Source organism: Neltuma alba, unplaced genomic scaffold (assembly GCF_004799145.2).
Source record: "Neltuma alba isolate B1F8T4 unplaced genomic scaffold, ASM479914v2 tig00003788_pilon, whole genome shotgun sequence".
NCBI classification, from domain to species: domain Eukaryota; kingdom Viridiplantae; phylum Streptophyta; class Magnoliopsida; order Fabales; family Fabaceae; genus Neltuma; species Neltuma alba.
In genome coordinates this window covers 103,407-120,167 of record NW_021633426.1, presented here as the reverse complement: position 1 = coordinate 120,167, position 16,761 = coordinate 103,407, and the positions used below count along the sequence as shown (strand labels likewise).

Here is a 16,761-nt window from a genome sequence, read left to right as displayed (position 1 = left end):
GTAACCGCACAATCATACATTGCTGTTGGATTTACGCTAGTTGATGATATTCGAAGCTGTCCATTGATATTAAAAAGTGCAGCATACAGCCTTAGATATATAGCTCGATTGTGAGAGTAATATTGTGAAAGCTATATCACTAATATTTCTTACTGTTACTCATTTGTTATGATTTATAACAAAGCTAAATGCAATCAGTAAGTCTCCTAAAGCCTAAATTTCTCTGCCAAGCTTGAATGGGTTAGTTATCGTGGTGGCAGAGGACACTTGGCTTCAAAGCAAGAAGTAAACTTGATAGAATAATAGCTTCCTCAAGAGTAAAGTCAATATGCAACAACAAGGGAAGCATTTGAGTTTTGTGGATGCGAAATGCTTCAAGACATCAGAGCTGAAATTGACAGAAACATAACAGAATCCATTGGTGGTAGAGCACCTCTTGTAAATTTAGGAGTTATTTAGGCTAAAATCACAGAAACCTGCCTATTCTATTCTTGAATATGTGTGCGTATAATAATGAACTGTTGCAAGCAATCACGAGTAGCGGTATGCAGCCACACAAACATGTTTTTTTTTTTTTAAAATAAGAGTTAATATAATCTTTGATCCTTTAAATTTGTCCTCATTTTAGTTTTAGTTCTTTAAGTTTCAAACCATAGGTTTTAGTCCATCAAGGGGTAAAATTGTCAAGTTTTTATTGGATTACTGGGATTAATATTTTAAATACAAGAAAATCTGAGATTTGAAACTTGAGAACTCAAATTTGTATTAATCTTTTTTATAAATTCAACAATTTATTCTATTTTGTGTGAAAGAAAACTAAGCATTATATGATAGCACAATTCCCATGAAGTTGAAGATTATGACACATTGAAATTAAAAAGCCAATACCTACGCATGTACACCCAACGGGGGATAATGAATTAATGATTCGATTTTGAATATGATGGTTCCCTTGTCAAATGATCATTGCTTAATGATTTGATCTCCCATTAATTCTGCTCAAGGATTTTTATCAATGTAAATAATGAAAATATTAATATCCAAACTTTCTTTCTCCATTCAAAGTCATCTCTTTTGCATACTTTTCATAGTTTGCATTATCTTTCCTTTCTGTACACAAGATATCAATACTGAATTAGGCTCCTATGCTCTGAATCATTTAAGGCACAAAAATATGGTCATTAACCAGGTCCAAATTCTAGTTTCACTTTGAACAAAATCAGTGTACGCAAAAACGAGTCTTCATGAATTGCTAACCCAACCCATACTTTGAACCAAGTGAAAATCACCCATAACGATAACACACCGCACCAGAACATATATGACAACCTGATCAATATATTGAAAAATTATCTGGCTACCCTCTAGAAATTTATATTTTTAATGCTATTTTCGGGTTATTTACTTAACAATCCCTAACAATCAAAGCTACTGTTGAAGAAGGATTCCCAACAAAAGTGCAGTTTTCCTCGAATCAACCAGACAACAAGGCCATTGATTTTCCAACTCTTTTAATTCTTGGCTTACTCTTATTTGGCTGCCCACCATATGGGACTTGTCTTTCTTCACAGCCTCGTACTCTCCCATGAACCTTATGACGTCCAAAACACATTCCTTCTTTTGCTTTTGAAGAGAAGACAACTTGATTTCACAGTCTTCTAATTCTTTTTCTTTGTTGCTTTTCAATTCAGCCTGCAATCTAGAGACCTGTCCCTCCAATTCAATCATATAATTCTCAGTATTGCGGATTTCAGACACAATAGTATTAGCTACCTCCATCTTTTGAGCATATTCTTCATCGACCCACTTCTCTTTTTCTAGAAGCTTGGTGAATCTGTCAAGCTTATCATTAGCTTGCTTGAAGGATGAGATAAATTTTAGGATTTCTTCTCGAAGAGAGTCTATTTTGCCTCTAATAAGGCCGTGAGAGGAAGTTTCATCTTTAGAAAAATGGATGGACAAGAAGTTGAGTGCATTCTCAAGGCAATGAGTAGGTTCTTTAGAGTTAGCTATCTGATTGAGATCCATTTTCAATGAGGATTCTAAATCATCAAAGGCCTTAGCCACTTCGTCATCTTCAAAAGCAGCAAATTTGGAAATATAAGGCTGGCCAACTTCCAACTCAAAACCACCCTTCATTATTTGTAATAATCTATTAAGATCATTGTCAACGGAGCTCCCTCTTTGATTGACTGTAATTTGACCCTAAAGAAAATGAAATGAGGCATTAATTTTATCTCCTCAATATTGTAAGAAAGCCAATTTTGTATGTTCTAGCTGCGACGTGTCGAAGAAGAACAAGCAAAATACTGTATACTCAATACACATGGGTATTGGTTGATTATCAAATTGCTCTATTCTAGCATTAGAATATTCTAGTTTTCAAGAATAAAATTACGTCCCAAAACTTATGCAATCAAATGAAGGCTTACTTTTGCAGATTGATCAGTAATAGTAGAAGCAAGTAATGGGTCTGATTGCGAGTTCTTGGTTTCCACTTCCATGTGAGGAGCTGAAGTTTCTATTTGAGGCTTTTTGGGAGAAGAGATTGAAGAGATCTAAGAGCATAGAAATAGAAAAGTTAATCTGAATGAAAGCGAGTACTATAACATATCAATAGTGCAACTATACTGGAAAAAATTAATCTAAATGAAAGCTAGTAATATAACATATCAATAGTGCAACTATATTAGAAACCAAATGGTGGAATCGTAAGTGGCTTTTGTTTGATGTTTCTTTGGCAGAACATTCACTGGTTGGTTCTTTAACCGTTTGAAAGAAGATCAGAGACTCCTACAGACTCATATAGACTAAAAGCAAAATCATTCCTACTAGAACCCTTTTCACTTTGGCATTACTCTTGGTGTAAAAATAATCATTTATCATCTCCCCGCGTTTCTTCTTTTAGCCGATGGCCATTTTATTAAGTTTGATACTAACCTCAAAAGCCCAGTTCAAAATTTCTGCATAGTATTCTTCTTCATCTTGAGAGTGTATTTGAAATAGCCATGAAAATCCACGCACTGTCGAAATAGAACACCTCTATTATTATGAGAACAAATTTAAGCAATTATGGAAGTTTTAATGAATTAGCTATGTGAATACTTACATTCATCATAGCTATCATTAGCTGAAGTTAAAGAAATGTTAGGACATTCGCGCGCATGACGGATTTTCACATTCTGAAAATCAATTCATCGGTAGATAGCACGAAGAGTTAGCATTTTTACTAGTCTTATTGCAACTAGTTTTGGAAGAATATCCCCCATGACTAGCTTCTGTCCCTCTTCTTGCTTCCATCCAAACACTTGCCCAAGCTGAGGCACATCTTCTACATTCATATATAAGAGTTGTGGAAGCTTACCACTTGATTTAGAGAAGAGGCATTTCAACCTTTCGCAATGCTTCACTGTAATTCCACATAGCTCTGGGAAACATACTTGAGGCAGAGGCATAGGATTTTTCTGATCCTCTTCATCCTCAATAATGCTCGCCAGCTCTTCACAGTCTAATACCTCCAACCTTTTCAGTTTTTGCAGCCATCTTAAGGAAGATGCACAGAAGATGAATTTTAGTCGTTTGCATCCTTGGATTGTTACCATGGAAAGATTTTGAAAGCTCATGTTATTTTTTGAATAAAAAGCTGGGAGAATATATTCCAAGTGGCTACAGTATGAGGCATAAAGCTCCCGTAAGTTGGGGAAGATATGGTTAACATTCACATGATCATGACCACGCTCTTCATTTGTTACTATGTGCTTTAATGTATTGCAATTTTTGACTTGCAATAATTCCAGCAATTTCAATGATGAGACAATAGATTGGGTAAACAGTGACTTTGACCCACACAATCCAAATATCTCCATCCTTCTCAAACTTTTGAATGCGTATAATGGTGGTGTAAAAAGTCCATGAGCTTGATTCACAACATAGTTCACCTTTAATGCCTGTATTCCATGCAAACATGTGAGTTCTTCTCTCATGAATTGAAAAAAATAACTTGCGAGTAATTTGCATCATATATTACCTGTTTATGATTCAGTGGGGTGGTCATGGGAGCAGAAAGATGATGTTTGGTAGAGGCATTTGATTTTGGCCAAAAACAATGTAAAAGATTCTTTGATAAGCTGCTAGTGCCAACTTCCACTTTTGTAATTGGAGAAGACTTTTGTACTTCATATTCTGCATATATGTTTGATGAAATTTGGTGCCCCCCAAATGCACACTTCTTCTAGCAATTGAAGGATGTTTCCTTTTCCCTTTTGGTGCAAATTTAAATCTGTCTCCTTGGGATATTGTTGCCCAAATATGTATTTTAGCTTCCGACAATAATAAATATGCATACGTTCCAATAGCGAAAGGTCTTTACAAAAACGTATTGGCATTATAAATTCTAATTCAGGACAAACTGTGAGTAAGAGACCTTTCAATTTGGGGAACATTAAGTCATGATTCTTTTGATTAGGATCATGATCATCCACGGTCTCTGCTACGATGTATTTCAACTCAAAACAGCTTCTAATTTGCAATGCTTCTAATTGCTTTAGACTCTGTGCGGTGGACAGATGAAAAAGGCTTGTCATTGAACATCCACATAAATCTATGCGCTTAAGATTATAAAGCTCCATCTTGCCATCAAATAACGTGCTTTCCAGTTTTTCACATTTGGATAACTGCAGCTCCTTTTGTTACTTAAAAAAATCACCAGGATAAGAACCATGACATAGTTCTCTACCATCCATGGAAAAAAGCTCCAGTTCAACCAAGTTGGAGAAGATAGCCACGTCAGGTCGAAGATATATCTCCTTACTCAAGTCCTTTAAAGGCTAAAGTTCAGGCGTTTATTAGTGACAATAGAAATTGAAGTAAGAATGCCACTGAAATTAGAATATCTAATGAGCATACTATAGCCAAATTTTTAAGGCTCCTGACCCTTCAAAGATAGTATCTATTGGTTTCTGAATTTGCGTCATTTATCCAAACTTAAAGACTCTCAAGTTTTTTATCACAAAAGTAACGTGAAAAGTTAGTATGTTCTAAGGTTTACGTCTGATGTACTCCTTTAAAGTTATTAAGTTATAACCCACACCCTGTTGAAAAGTTATCTCCCCAATCAACAAAGCCACTTCCCAAACCAAGTCATACATTTTGATGCATTCATTCTCAGCCTTTAAAAATAAACAACAATCCATGAGCTCATTTTTAATTGGAGTGAAATGACTTCTTGTAGCAGAATGTTTATCAGCTTTCCCGTAAAGCTTGGGATGGCTAAAAGTTCTATAGGTATCTCATCATTTTCTTCTCTTTATTTCATTTCATTTCTTTTCTTTCGAGATTTCCTTTGGGGGCCAGAATGACAACCAAAATTTTAAATCTTCAAGTAAGCTTTATGCAGCCAACCAAAATTTGATGAATAAAAATGAAAATATTTAGGAGATTTAATGTAAAAATATCTAGAATGTCAAAGCCCTAATACAATACTCCTCTGGTCCTATTTGTAAATCATTTTCAACATGTTTTACACAAACCAAGAAAAATTTTAAACTTCATTAACTCTCATTTAAATTTCAATAACTTTTCAACTTTATTCTTAGTTAATATACATTATACCTTATATAAACAAAGTAAACATAATAATAAATAAAAGGTAAAATTGTACATCCATCCAAAAATTTTTTTTTTTCAGTGCCTTATAAATAGAACAAAAAAAAATTCTCCTTTGTTTGCCCTATAAATAGGACCAGATAAGTATGTTACTAATTAGTGCTTATATATATAATTGTATGCCTCACAATAAAACATGTAAGCAAAGCGAGACTCAGCTTAAAATGGTTGTGTTGTTTATGACAGAAAAAATCAATAACAAGAATACGTTTCAAATGATTATTAATATGAAAATTATGCATACTCTAACCTGGAAACATGAATGAAATCTCCAATTGTGCTTCGTGTAACCAGCCAACCAAGATCTAATAAATAAAAAGGAGTTGTAGAACGTTAAAGAGACAATATATACACACACATAGATATATATATATATATATATATTATATACATACATACATGTGCGAGTGTACAAAAAGAAGATGCAAACTTAGTTCATAAGCATCATGGGACATAAATTCTTACCTCTCAGAGAATTCTATGCGTTTAAGCTGCAATGCCTTTGATATAAAAGCCTTTTTTGTTTTGCCTTTCCTTTTTTTTTTTTTTGGGTAAGAAAAGGAGCTATGAGAACAACGATGGTAGAGAGAAAAAAAAATCAAATGAGAAATTTAAATATAAAGAAAAAAAGCAAACAAAGTGGCATCGGAAGTTTTGAACACAATTTTTTTTTAATTTTCTCTGAACAAAAGGAGAGGAACAATGATAACAGCAATCAGTAGTTTTGAGAGTAGAAAAACAATAATTTAATAGAGGTTAAAATTTGTTCTTCACAAAAGAAGAAAAAAACAAATTAAAAACTCTTTTAATAGAAAGAGAAATGAAAAATCAAAGGAAGAATATATGGAAAAAGACATAAGAAGAAACACAAGAAGAAAATAATAAACACACAAATTGGTTTGAAGAAGAGGAAGAGGAAGAATCACTACAAAAAAACAGCTGATTAATGACGGAATTAAAAACAGCTGATTAGTGACGGAATTTGAGATGGAAAAAAATTCCGTCGCAAATTAGTGACGGAAACAAATTCCGTCGCTAATTTCTCAAGGAATTGCGAAGGAAATTCCGTCGCTAATTTTTTTGACAGATTAGCGAAGGAATTTTTTCGTCGCTAATATAATTTCTGTCCATCGCTAAATTCCGTCGCTAATCCGTTAGAAAATCCGTTAATAAATATTTAGCGACAAAATCTTTTTCTGTCAGAAAATTCCGTCGCTAATTCCGTTGCAAATAAATTAGCGATGGCAATTCCGTCGCAATTCTATCAGAAATTAGCTATGGAATTTGTTTTCGTCACAAATTTTAAGAAAATAAATTACATAGGATATATATACAAGTAGGAAAATACTATTTATCATAATCTATTTAAATCATTTAATTTTTTATATAGAATAATTTATTAGATTTTATTATAATAGTTATTTTTTGAATAACAAGATTTTTTGACTTATTGTAAATGATTTTCTTCAAATATATAAAACACATATACATAATGTAATAAAATGTAATATAATATATATAATTAAATTGTATATCTTATCAATGTTAATTAAAAATAAATTTAAAAATATTTATAAAAAATTATTTATGATTTAAAATTCAAAATTAGTGTCGTTAGAAATTAAAATTATATTAAAAATATTTTTTAAAAAATAAAACATTATAAAAATAGTAAAACAAATATTTAAAATTTATTTTTTCATTAAAATAGTTATGATTAAAATTATCATATAGTATATTTTTAGTTTTTAATAATATATATGTATATATAATTATTTGTGTAAAATAATAATATATATTTAATTTTACGTAATAAGTCAACAGGTTCATTACAGCTCAACTGGTAAAGCTGCACGTCCACATTGAGGAGGTCCTGGGTTCAAGCCATGGAGAAGTCACTTTGAGAAGGGAATTATGTGGGGGTGACACATGGCAGGTAGAGGTGAGGTGGTAGGCACACGTGGCATGCGAAGGTGAGGTGGCAACACACGTGTCAGTAGACGTGAGGTGGCAGCGACACGTGGAGGTTGTCCCCAGTGACGACGTGGCAAATGATAGAGGTGACAGGTGTCATTTTATTTTATTTTTTAAAAAATCGAGTTAGCGACAGAATTTTTCCGTCAAGAATTAGCGACGGAAAATTCCGTCTGTAATTAGCGACAAAGGAATTAGCGACGGAACAAATCCGTATCCGTCACTAATTTTGTCGCTAAAAGCATGTTTTTTTGTAGTAAATTTTTTCTCTGTCTTTTCTTTTCCATTTTATTTTATTTTGAATTAGAAGAACAACAGAACAACGCTACTAATTAATAGACAGACAAATGAAAGGAAAGACTGGAAACACAAGAAGGATTCAAAGACCAATATGAAACACGAAGACTGGTTTACAAAAGCAGGAGCTTTAGTGATGGGAAACGATGAGTTTGGCACTTCGCTTGTCTCTGAAATTTGAATTGTGGCAGAAAGGTAAAACTATGACTCTTCAACTTTGTGTGTGATGGAATCTAGCTATGGACTTTTCAGAAATTGAAGAAAGGCATACATATCATCCTTCTACCACACTATTTTACTTTCTTTAATTTGCAGAATAACTTTGTGCATTTAACTTTGCTTTCAGTATTTCATCCTCCATTTTCGTGTGAACGAAGCTATGTTTTTACTCTTATAATCTTATCATGGATTTCAAAATAGGTCCCATGATTATTACCTAATTATTTATTTAACTTTGCACAATTTACCAAGTTATAATTAAGTCCGTGCAGTTAGAGAACGTTAGATAAATACCATATGAGTAAAAAAAAATTAAAAAAAAGAAGTAAAAAGTACGAGGAGAAATATTCGTTCCCTTGAAACATTTCTGGAAATAGAGCTTACCATGAAGCAGAGAATGATCAAACAGAGCAATTGAAAAAAAAAAAAAAAAAAAGAACTTCTGTTTCTATATTGTATTTCTGGAAACATACTATTTTACTCAAAAATCGAGTAAAATAATCAAATGTTCAAAGGATAATGAAGAATTAACATAAGAATTCATCACGCAGAAACTTTTGAAGCGGCAGTGTGGTTTTCTTTAATAATAAACAGTCCAATATTTACCTTTCCAATACTTACATTTAATATCTTTAGTAGTACAAATAAATAAAATAAATAAAAAATATGATATGAGAGTGTTTTTTGAATGAAAGGAAAAAAAATTAAAGATTAATACTGAAAAAAATCATTTCGTAAAATTCCAAAAATTTAATGGAAAATCTACAATTCACTTTGTCATTTGAATCCCTCTATGAACTCATCGACCATGAGAGAAATAATCGTTAGAGAAATAAATCTGAACTTCGTGGATGAAAAATTTAATCTAGAATCCATAACTTTTGCTTAGCAATTTCGCTTCTTGAAGCTATTGTAAGCTTGTAATTAAACTTTTTTGTAAGTCAATATATTGAAACATTTTTGTCTGAGTGAACAGTGAAGTACCACATTAGCCATTGTGTAGGTATCTTAAAAATGTATTCGGGGAAAAAATGTGCACAAATATAATACTACCTCCAGTTACTAATAGAAGACCTAGTTTAATAAATTAAGGAGATTAAAAAAATTACTACATGACTTAATCATAACATCTATTATATGATCTCTCTAAATATACAAAAAAAAATCATTAGATTATATATCATTTTATAAATAAGGCAAATTAGTTTTAAAAAAGTAATAAATCTAAATAGTTTAAAAAAATTTATTAACTTCTTTAATTTCTTTAAATTAGTCAACTCAGTCTTATATTAATTATTAAAGATGGGAGGTAATATAATATAGTAGACACAATTTTTATTTTTAAAAGCTAAGTTAAAATAATTTCTATAAAATGATCTAAACGTTAAAAAAATGTATCACGTAAAAAAAAAAAAACTACAGAACACACAATTTTTTAACGTGGAAAACCCCCTCAATGTGAGAGATAAAAACCACGGGACCCAGTCCAGAAAAATTTCACTACAATCAAAGCCATATGTACAATAACGAGTCTTCAACAATCATTATCCGCACGTCCTACTTTGTTTTTTTTTTAATAATTTCCTCTTCATTTTTTTTGTTTTTTTGTTTTAATCACAAGAACTCAAAACACAAAACCCACAACACACATAGCTAACAAACCAACTAATAAACACGACCACACAGTAGAATTGTTTAGGAAATTAAAATATCAGTCTCCAACTATGAAAGCTTATGTTGAAGATGAACTCCTAGCAGCAGTGTGACTTTTCTCAGATTGGATAGACAAGAAGACCACTTAACATCCATATTTTGTAGTTGTTGCTTTGCTTTTATGTTTTCTTCCTCCATGTGATACCTGTCTCTCTTCACTGCGTCGAACTGGTTTATCAGCCCCATTGTCTCAAAAACACTCTTCTTCTTTTGTTTTTTGAGAGATAACAGTTCAATCTCACACTCTTGGATTTCTTTTTCCTTCCTATACACTTCAGCCTGAATCTTAGAGATTTTCTCCTTCAACTCTGCTTCTTTTTGCTGAGCCTCGGCCAAAGAACTCTCTTTATTGTGAATTTTAGACAGAAGAGTTGTGGCTGCTTCCTTTCTCTTTGAAGCTTCTTCAGTGATAAGCTTCTCTTTTCGTTCAAGCTCGTTGAATGTGTCAATAGAGGCATAGGCTTGCTTGGAGGAAGATAGAACAGTCTGGATTTCTTGTTGCAGAGAGTGAATTGTAGCTTGAAGGCCATGAGAGGGAGCTCCTTCTTCAGAACAATGGGAGGATAAGATGTTGAGAGCATTCTCAAGGCGAAGTTTGCTCTCTTCGGAGCAAGTTATTTCACTCAGACTCATCCTCAATGAGGCTTCCAAGTCAGTGAGAGCCTTCTTCAACTCGTTATCATCTCGAAGAGCTGCAATTTTGGATACATCAGGTATGTGAACTTCCATTTCAGCACCTTCGTCCATTATTCGGAACAATCTCATCAGATCATCTTCTGCAAATTGCTTCTGGTTTCCTTGGTCAAACTTAATTGGTTTCCCAGCGGAGGTCTCTGGTTTGTCCATGATTTTATCCTGTTGAAGTGAATCAAATGAAGCAACCATTATTGTCACCAACAGGATATAATGAATTAAAATGCGTTTCCTTCCGCATATTTATGTCTAAGCAAAGGAAACAGAGTTATTAATCCTTGACCTTCTTAATCAGGTGCAGATTGAAAAGAAATGTTCATACTAGTTAGTTTATTTAGGTATTAGATTGAAAAGAAGGTGATATATAGTGGAATCAAAATACGCTCCTGTTGCTTCATAAAAACAGAGCACCAGTTGATTATCAAATTGTTCTATTCTAGCATTAAGTTTATGCCAGTTTTAAAGAATAAAATTTCATCCCTAAACCAATGCAATAAAATGAAGGCTTACTTGTGCAGTGTGATCGGTAATAGCAGAGATCCCTGACTCCATTTCCACGTGAGATGCTGAAGTTGCTATTTGAGGCTTTTTGGGAGATGGGATTGAAGAGACCTAAAAGCATAGAAATGGAAAGACGAATTTGAATGGAAGCCAATAATTTATTAATAATGCAAATGCATTAGAAACCAAATATTTACTGGTGGAGAGGTCTTTCCAAAAGACATAGATGGTGGTATCATCAATACCATTTCATTTGATGTTTCTTTGGAGGAAAATTCTTTGATAGGTTCTTTAACTCTTTGAGGAGGTTCGTTAGAGATTTTATTTTCTCCAGGTGCTTGTTGATCACCCATTGGTTCCTTTCCACATAACTCCTAAGCACATTAAGGAATGAATAAACAAGAAGACATTTATATAAAGTTAAAATGAATGTAGCGAGCTTACTTCAGAAGGAGTTAATGTGTAAGGTTCTTCAGTTTTCGGCTTTGAAGAAGCTGATGAACTTTCTTTGTCATACTTCTCAAATGAAGGACCTTCTCCAAAAGTTGCTTTGAGGTTCTGCCCAACACCAAATGATATGTAAGTTTAAGGATTATTTCTATGACACTAAAGCATTGTAAATAGTATAATCTTCTGTCAAATGTTAGCATTTTGTGAATCATTAGAACGCATATCATCTCCTGATTTTGATAATGCTTGTTGATTCAACCCATATAAGGAAGCATAATATTCTTACATGTGGGCTCATTTTCTTAAACAACGGAAAATGTTGTTGGGGATGTGTTGCTTAATTCTGAAGTCACGATTTGACTTGATTTATTAGCTTCATCTAGTTTACAACCTTGTTGAACACTTAGCTCCATTGTTTCCTTATCTATTGCATAGCATAGGGAAGTTACTTTTATTGCCATCTCTTTATATTCTTTACTTGCGAAATTTTATACTTCCTTCAATTTTATATATAGGTTACTGTCTTTAAAAAATTATCTCTTTTTATAAGCCATTTTGCATAATAAAAAAGACTACAGGTTACTATTATTCTCTTTTAATTTTAGCCTTTTGCAATTTTCTAGGCATAAGATGTTGCACATGAGAAAGACAATTGTTTTTAAAGATGATGCATTCAATAGTGTACCTACTTCTTCTTGGTTGGTGAGATAATTAAAAGTTACTTATGTATAGGATTGGATCAGGGAGTAGTATATATACTATTTTATTGAAATGAGTAGTTCAGTAAACATATAAGTGAAGGTCTTTGTTCCGGGATTCACTCTTAAATTATTTGAACTAAATGATGGGTAGTCATTGTGGGCATATATGAGAAATAGGAACCGACCTAACTATCCAAACTTACAATCTGTTGGTATCTTAAATCTGTTTTAAGTTTACTGTTAGTGTCCACTTTGATGACCAAGCTATGCATTAGAGGCTCTTACCAGCTCTTATCTATAGAACAAAATCATTATTATTATAAGGCATTTCCACTTCCACATGACTATGTGTTCGGGGAAATATATATATGTATGTATGTATATATATGTATATATCAGTGGAAGCATAAATTGAAGAACAATCCTTACCATGTCTGAACTAGATGACGGAGTTGTTGAGAGTTTTTCTTCGACAATTCCACTTGTTGATGCAATGGTATCCTATGTAACTCATAAAATATGAATGGGTTACTAAAAATGTTAAAATAATTAAGAAGCATATGGCATATTAATTTAAAGAGAACTATTTATTGGTTCAAGTCCTTGTTATAGAATAACATAATGTACACACCTTTGTCAAATTTGGCAAATTACTTTTTGTTTTGTGTGTTGTGTATTCTCTTATAGCAATTTGTTTTGATACTTCTTCACTCTAAACATCAATAAAAAGATATAAAAAGAAGATAAGCTGAGTTTTCATGGTGTTAATAACCATAATAAATCGAATTAGCACACAAAATATATAAAAAAAAATTGATTTATTTGGAACAAATGAATAAAACAGTGAGGTAAGAGAGAAATCAATTGTTGATTTCTTAAGTGTGGTTATTTATAGAAAAAGTATGATATGCATACATTTTCAAAATTTGCTGAGCCATTATTCTGTTGGGGTATTGTTGAGTCTTTTTTTATGCCTTCTTGTGATGATCCCTCTTCTCTGATCTGAAAAATAAAAAAAGATATATTAGTTTACTATCAACATCAACTTTGATTCCTAAAAGGTACATGAGAAGCTCTTGCAAACTCCTATATAAACTAAAAACAATATCAATACTATGAAACCCTTTCCATTTCTGCATTGCTGCATAATTGAGCATTGTTAAATGAAAATACAAGTGAAAGTATTTGTTGAGAAATGAGTTGCTAAGAAGTTTATGACATTGTTTTGTTATAGTGAAGTTGTTGAGAATAACACAAACATTTGGTCCAAAATGGTTAAGAATCAATTTGCTAAGCCTAGCAATGTCAAACCTAAACATCTCAAGCCTAAATCGTCAGAACATAGTGGAAGACCTTTATATTTTCATTAGCTACTGATATAATTTCTTGACACGTGTATTTCATGCTCTGCAATTATTGTTTTCATTCCTTTTTCTCTATTAACTCAATAGATGCATAATGCTTGTGGCTCTGACAAATTTGGCAAAATATGGTTTTGCTTGTGTACTATATTTTGTAGTCTTCTTCAATAAGCATGATGGGTGCTTGTTCAATCAAAAATGTATAAGAAAAGATGAAATGCGTTGAAGTCTCTGATAATTGAACTTCACAAATCGTGCTAAAATTTTTAACAAAGGAAGATCGACTATTGTTAGGTCTCTCTTCAGAGTTGGCTCTAATTCTTCAGAACAAGATATAAAGAAAACAGTGACTTGAAGTCATAAATAAAGATTGTAATCTTAGCCCACTAAATAGGAAAAATTGGTGGAGTATGGAATTTCTGCTAAAATATTAGTAGCAAGGGAAAATTTTATTCATGTATTGTTCAATTTTATTTTTAGTTAATATTGTTGTAAAAATTATTTTTAGTATGGACATGCAAATTAATTATTCATTAGCAAAATTGTAACCTTAACCCACAAATTAAAATAGGTAAAAACGGTGGATGTTGTATGGAATTTCCGCCAAAATCAGTAGTGAGCAAAATTTTTATTCATGTATTGGTCAATTTCTGCCAAAATTTGTAGGTATTGTTATTAACCCTTTCTCTATAATTTCTCAACACAAGCATAATGTGTGTACCTCTGGCGATTTTGGTGAAACTATGGAGTCTTCTTCAATAACCTCGGATGACTCTGCACCCTCGGATTCCCATTCATCCTGAACAATCACAAAACATATAAGGAAAGATGAAATGAGTTGAACTCTGATCGTTAAACTTTACAAATTAAATCAAGCTAAAATTTGGAATAAAGGAAGAATAATATGCAAGAGAGGATGTGTTCGCTTGGTAGCACACACGCTTGTTATGTTATTGACTATTGTTAGGTCTCTCTCCAGAGTTGGCTCTAATTCCTCAGAACAAGGTATAAAGAAAATAGCGAGTTGAAGTCATTAATAAAGACTGTAATCTTAACCCACTAAATAGGAAAAATAGGTGGATGCATGGAATTTCCGCCAAAATCAGTAGCGAGCAAAATTTTTATTCATGTATTGGTCAATTTCTATCAAAATTTGTAGGTATTGTTATTAACCCTTTCTCTATAATTTCTCAACAAAAGCATAATGCATGTACCTCTGGCGATTTTGGTGCCTCTCCAAGCTCGGATTCCCGTCCATCCTGAACAACACAAGGCATATAAGAAAAGATGAAATTAGTTGAACTCTGATTATTAAACTTTACAAATTAAATCAAGCTAAAATTTGGAATAAAGGAAGAATAATTTGTAAAAGAGGATGTGTTGGCTTGGAAGCACACACGCTTGTTCTGTTATTGGCTATTGTTAGGTCTCTCTTCAGAGTTGGTTCTAATTCCTCAGAACAAGGTATAAAGAAAATAATGAGTTGAAGTCATTAATAAAGATTGTAATCTTAGCCCACTAAATAGGAAAAATTGGTGGAGTATGGAATTTCTGCTAAAATATTAGTAGCGGGGGAAACTATATTCATGTATTGGTCAATTTTATTTTTAGTTAATCTTGGTGTAAATATTATCATTTCTTATCTGCCTGCTTTTTTCATCTCTCTAAGCTGATTAAGCCATTTTATTAGGTTTGATACTAACCTCATAAACCCAGAGCAAAATATTGCTGCGACGCAAGCCGTCATCCCACAGTGTGTGAGATAGTAATTGAGCCACTGCCAAAATAAAAAATCACATTATTATGAGAACAAATTGTAGCGATTAGTAGTTGCAGTGAATTACCTATGTAAATACTTACGTTCATGGTAGCTACCACCATAAGTTGAAGTTAAAGAAATAGCAGGAGGACATCGACGCACATGACGGATTTTAACAGTCTGAAAATCAATCCCTTGACAGATAGTATGAAGAGTTGGCAGTTCTACTAGTCTTATTGCAATTAGTTTAGGAAGCACATTCTCCAAGATCAGCTTCTGTCTCTCTCCCTGCTTCCATCCAAACACTTGCCCAAGCCGAGGTGCATCTTTTATATTCACATACAAGAGTTGTGGAAGCTTGCCACATGACATAGGGAACAAGCATTTCAAACTTATGCAATGCATCACTGTTATTACGTGTAGCTCTGGGAAACATACTTGATGCGGAGTCATAGGATTTTTGTGATTCTCTTCATCCTCCACAATGCTCACTAGCTCTTCACACTTAGATACCCGTAACATTTTCAGTTTTTGCAGCCATCTTGAGACAGATGCACAGAAGATAAATTTCAAATGTTTGCATCCCTGGATTTTTAGCTCCGAAAGATTTTGAAAACTCATGTGAATTTTTCGTTCCACACCAATATCTTCAAACTTGGGCAAGTCTTTCATGTTGGAAAGTGGTTTACCTTTCTTCTCAAGAGGTAATGCCTGTGGGTATCATTAAGATATATTAGTATCAATGAGTTTCTCAGTTGATCAATCATAAATTAACTGGAAAAAAAAGTCGGAGGGAGGTTTACCTTTCTCCTTGACTGATCTTCTTGTCTTTTATGCCCATCAACTAATAAGCCCATCAAAGTTTTCAAAGGAAGTTGTGGGCATTCATTCAACCTAATATATTCTAGATATAGTTCCTTCACATAATAGTTTTTAGCACAAATGCCAACCATATTTGGTAAATCATCAAGGTCTAGCCTTTTCAGAGCTGGGAGATTAATATCAACCTGAACATTAAGATTCTCATCAGCACGGCATTCCCCAAAGACATGTGTCAACATTCCAGCCCCGGTGATCTCCACAGATTCTAAATGCTTCAAGTCTTTTGAATAAAAAGCTGGGAATATGTATTCCAAGTGGCTACAGCCATAGACTTCAACCTCTCGTAAGTTTGGGAAAATAGAGTTAACATTCCTACGATCATGACCATGCTCCTCATCTGTTACTATGTGCTCTAGTGCATCGCAATTTTCAACTTCCAACCATTCCAGCAATTTCAATGATGAGGCAATGGATGGCGTAAAGAGTGACTTTAACTCAGAAAATCCATTTATCTGTATCTTTCTCAAACTTCTACATGGGTATAATGGCGGCGTAAAAAGACCATGAGCTCTGTTGACAACATATTTCACCTTCAATGCCTGTATTC

The 16,761-nt window shown here is 33.0% G+C and overlaps 1 protein-coding gene across 1 annotated transcript; it reads right to left on the bottom strand.

The window, feature by feature from the left end:
• Nucleotides 1–1,428: 1,428 nt before the first annotated feature.
• Nucleotides 1,429–15,704, bottom strand: LOC114742483 (uncharacterized). Its single transcript, XM_028930735.1, has 15 exons — nucleotides 15,434–15,704; nucleotides 15,277–15,350; nucleotides 14,788–14,832; nucleotides 14,295–14,372; nucleotides 13,128–13,214; nucleotides 12,642–12,713; nucleotides 11,506–11,619; nucleotides 11,307–11,435; nucleotides 11,071–11,172; nucleotides 10,013–10,722; nucleotides 3,441–3,543; nucleotides 3,110–3,182; nucleotides 2,941–3,023; nucleotides 2,433–2,558; nucleotides 1,429–2,205 (listed from the first exon to the last, which is right to left on the bottom strand). Exons 1-15 carry the CDS (start codon nucleotides 15,702–15,704, stop codon nucleotides 1,429–1,431), a joined length of 2,844 nt encoding a protein of 947 aa, XP_028786568.1.
• Between the last annotated feature and the right edge of the window lie 1,057 nt (nucleotides 15,705–16,761).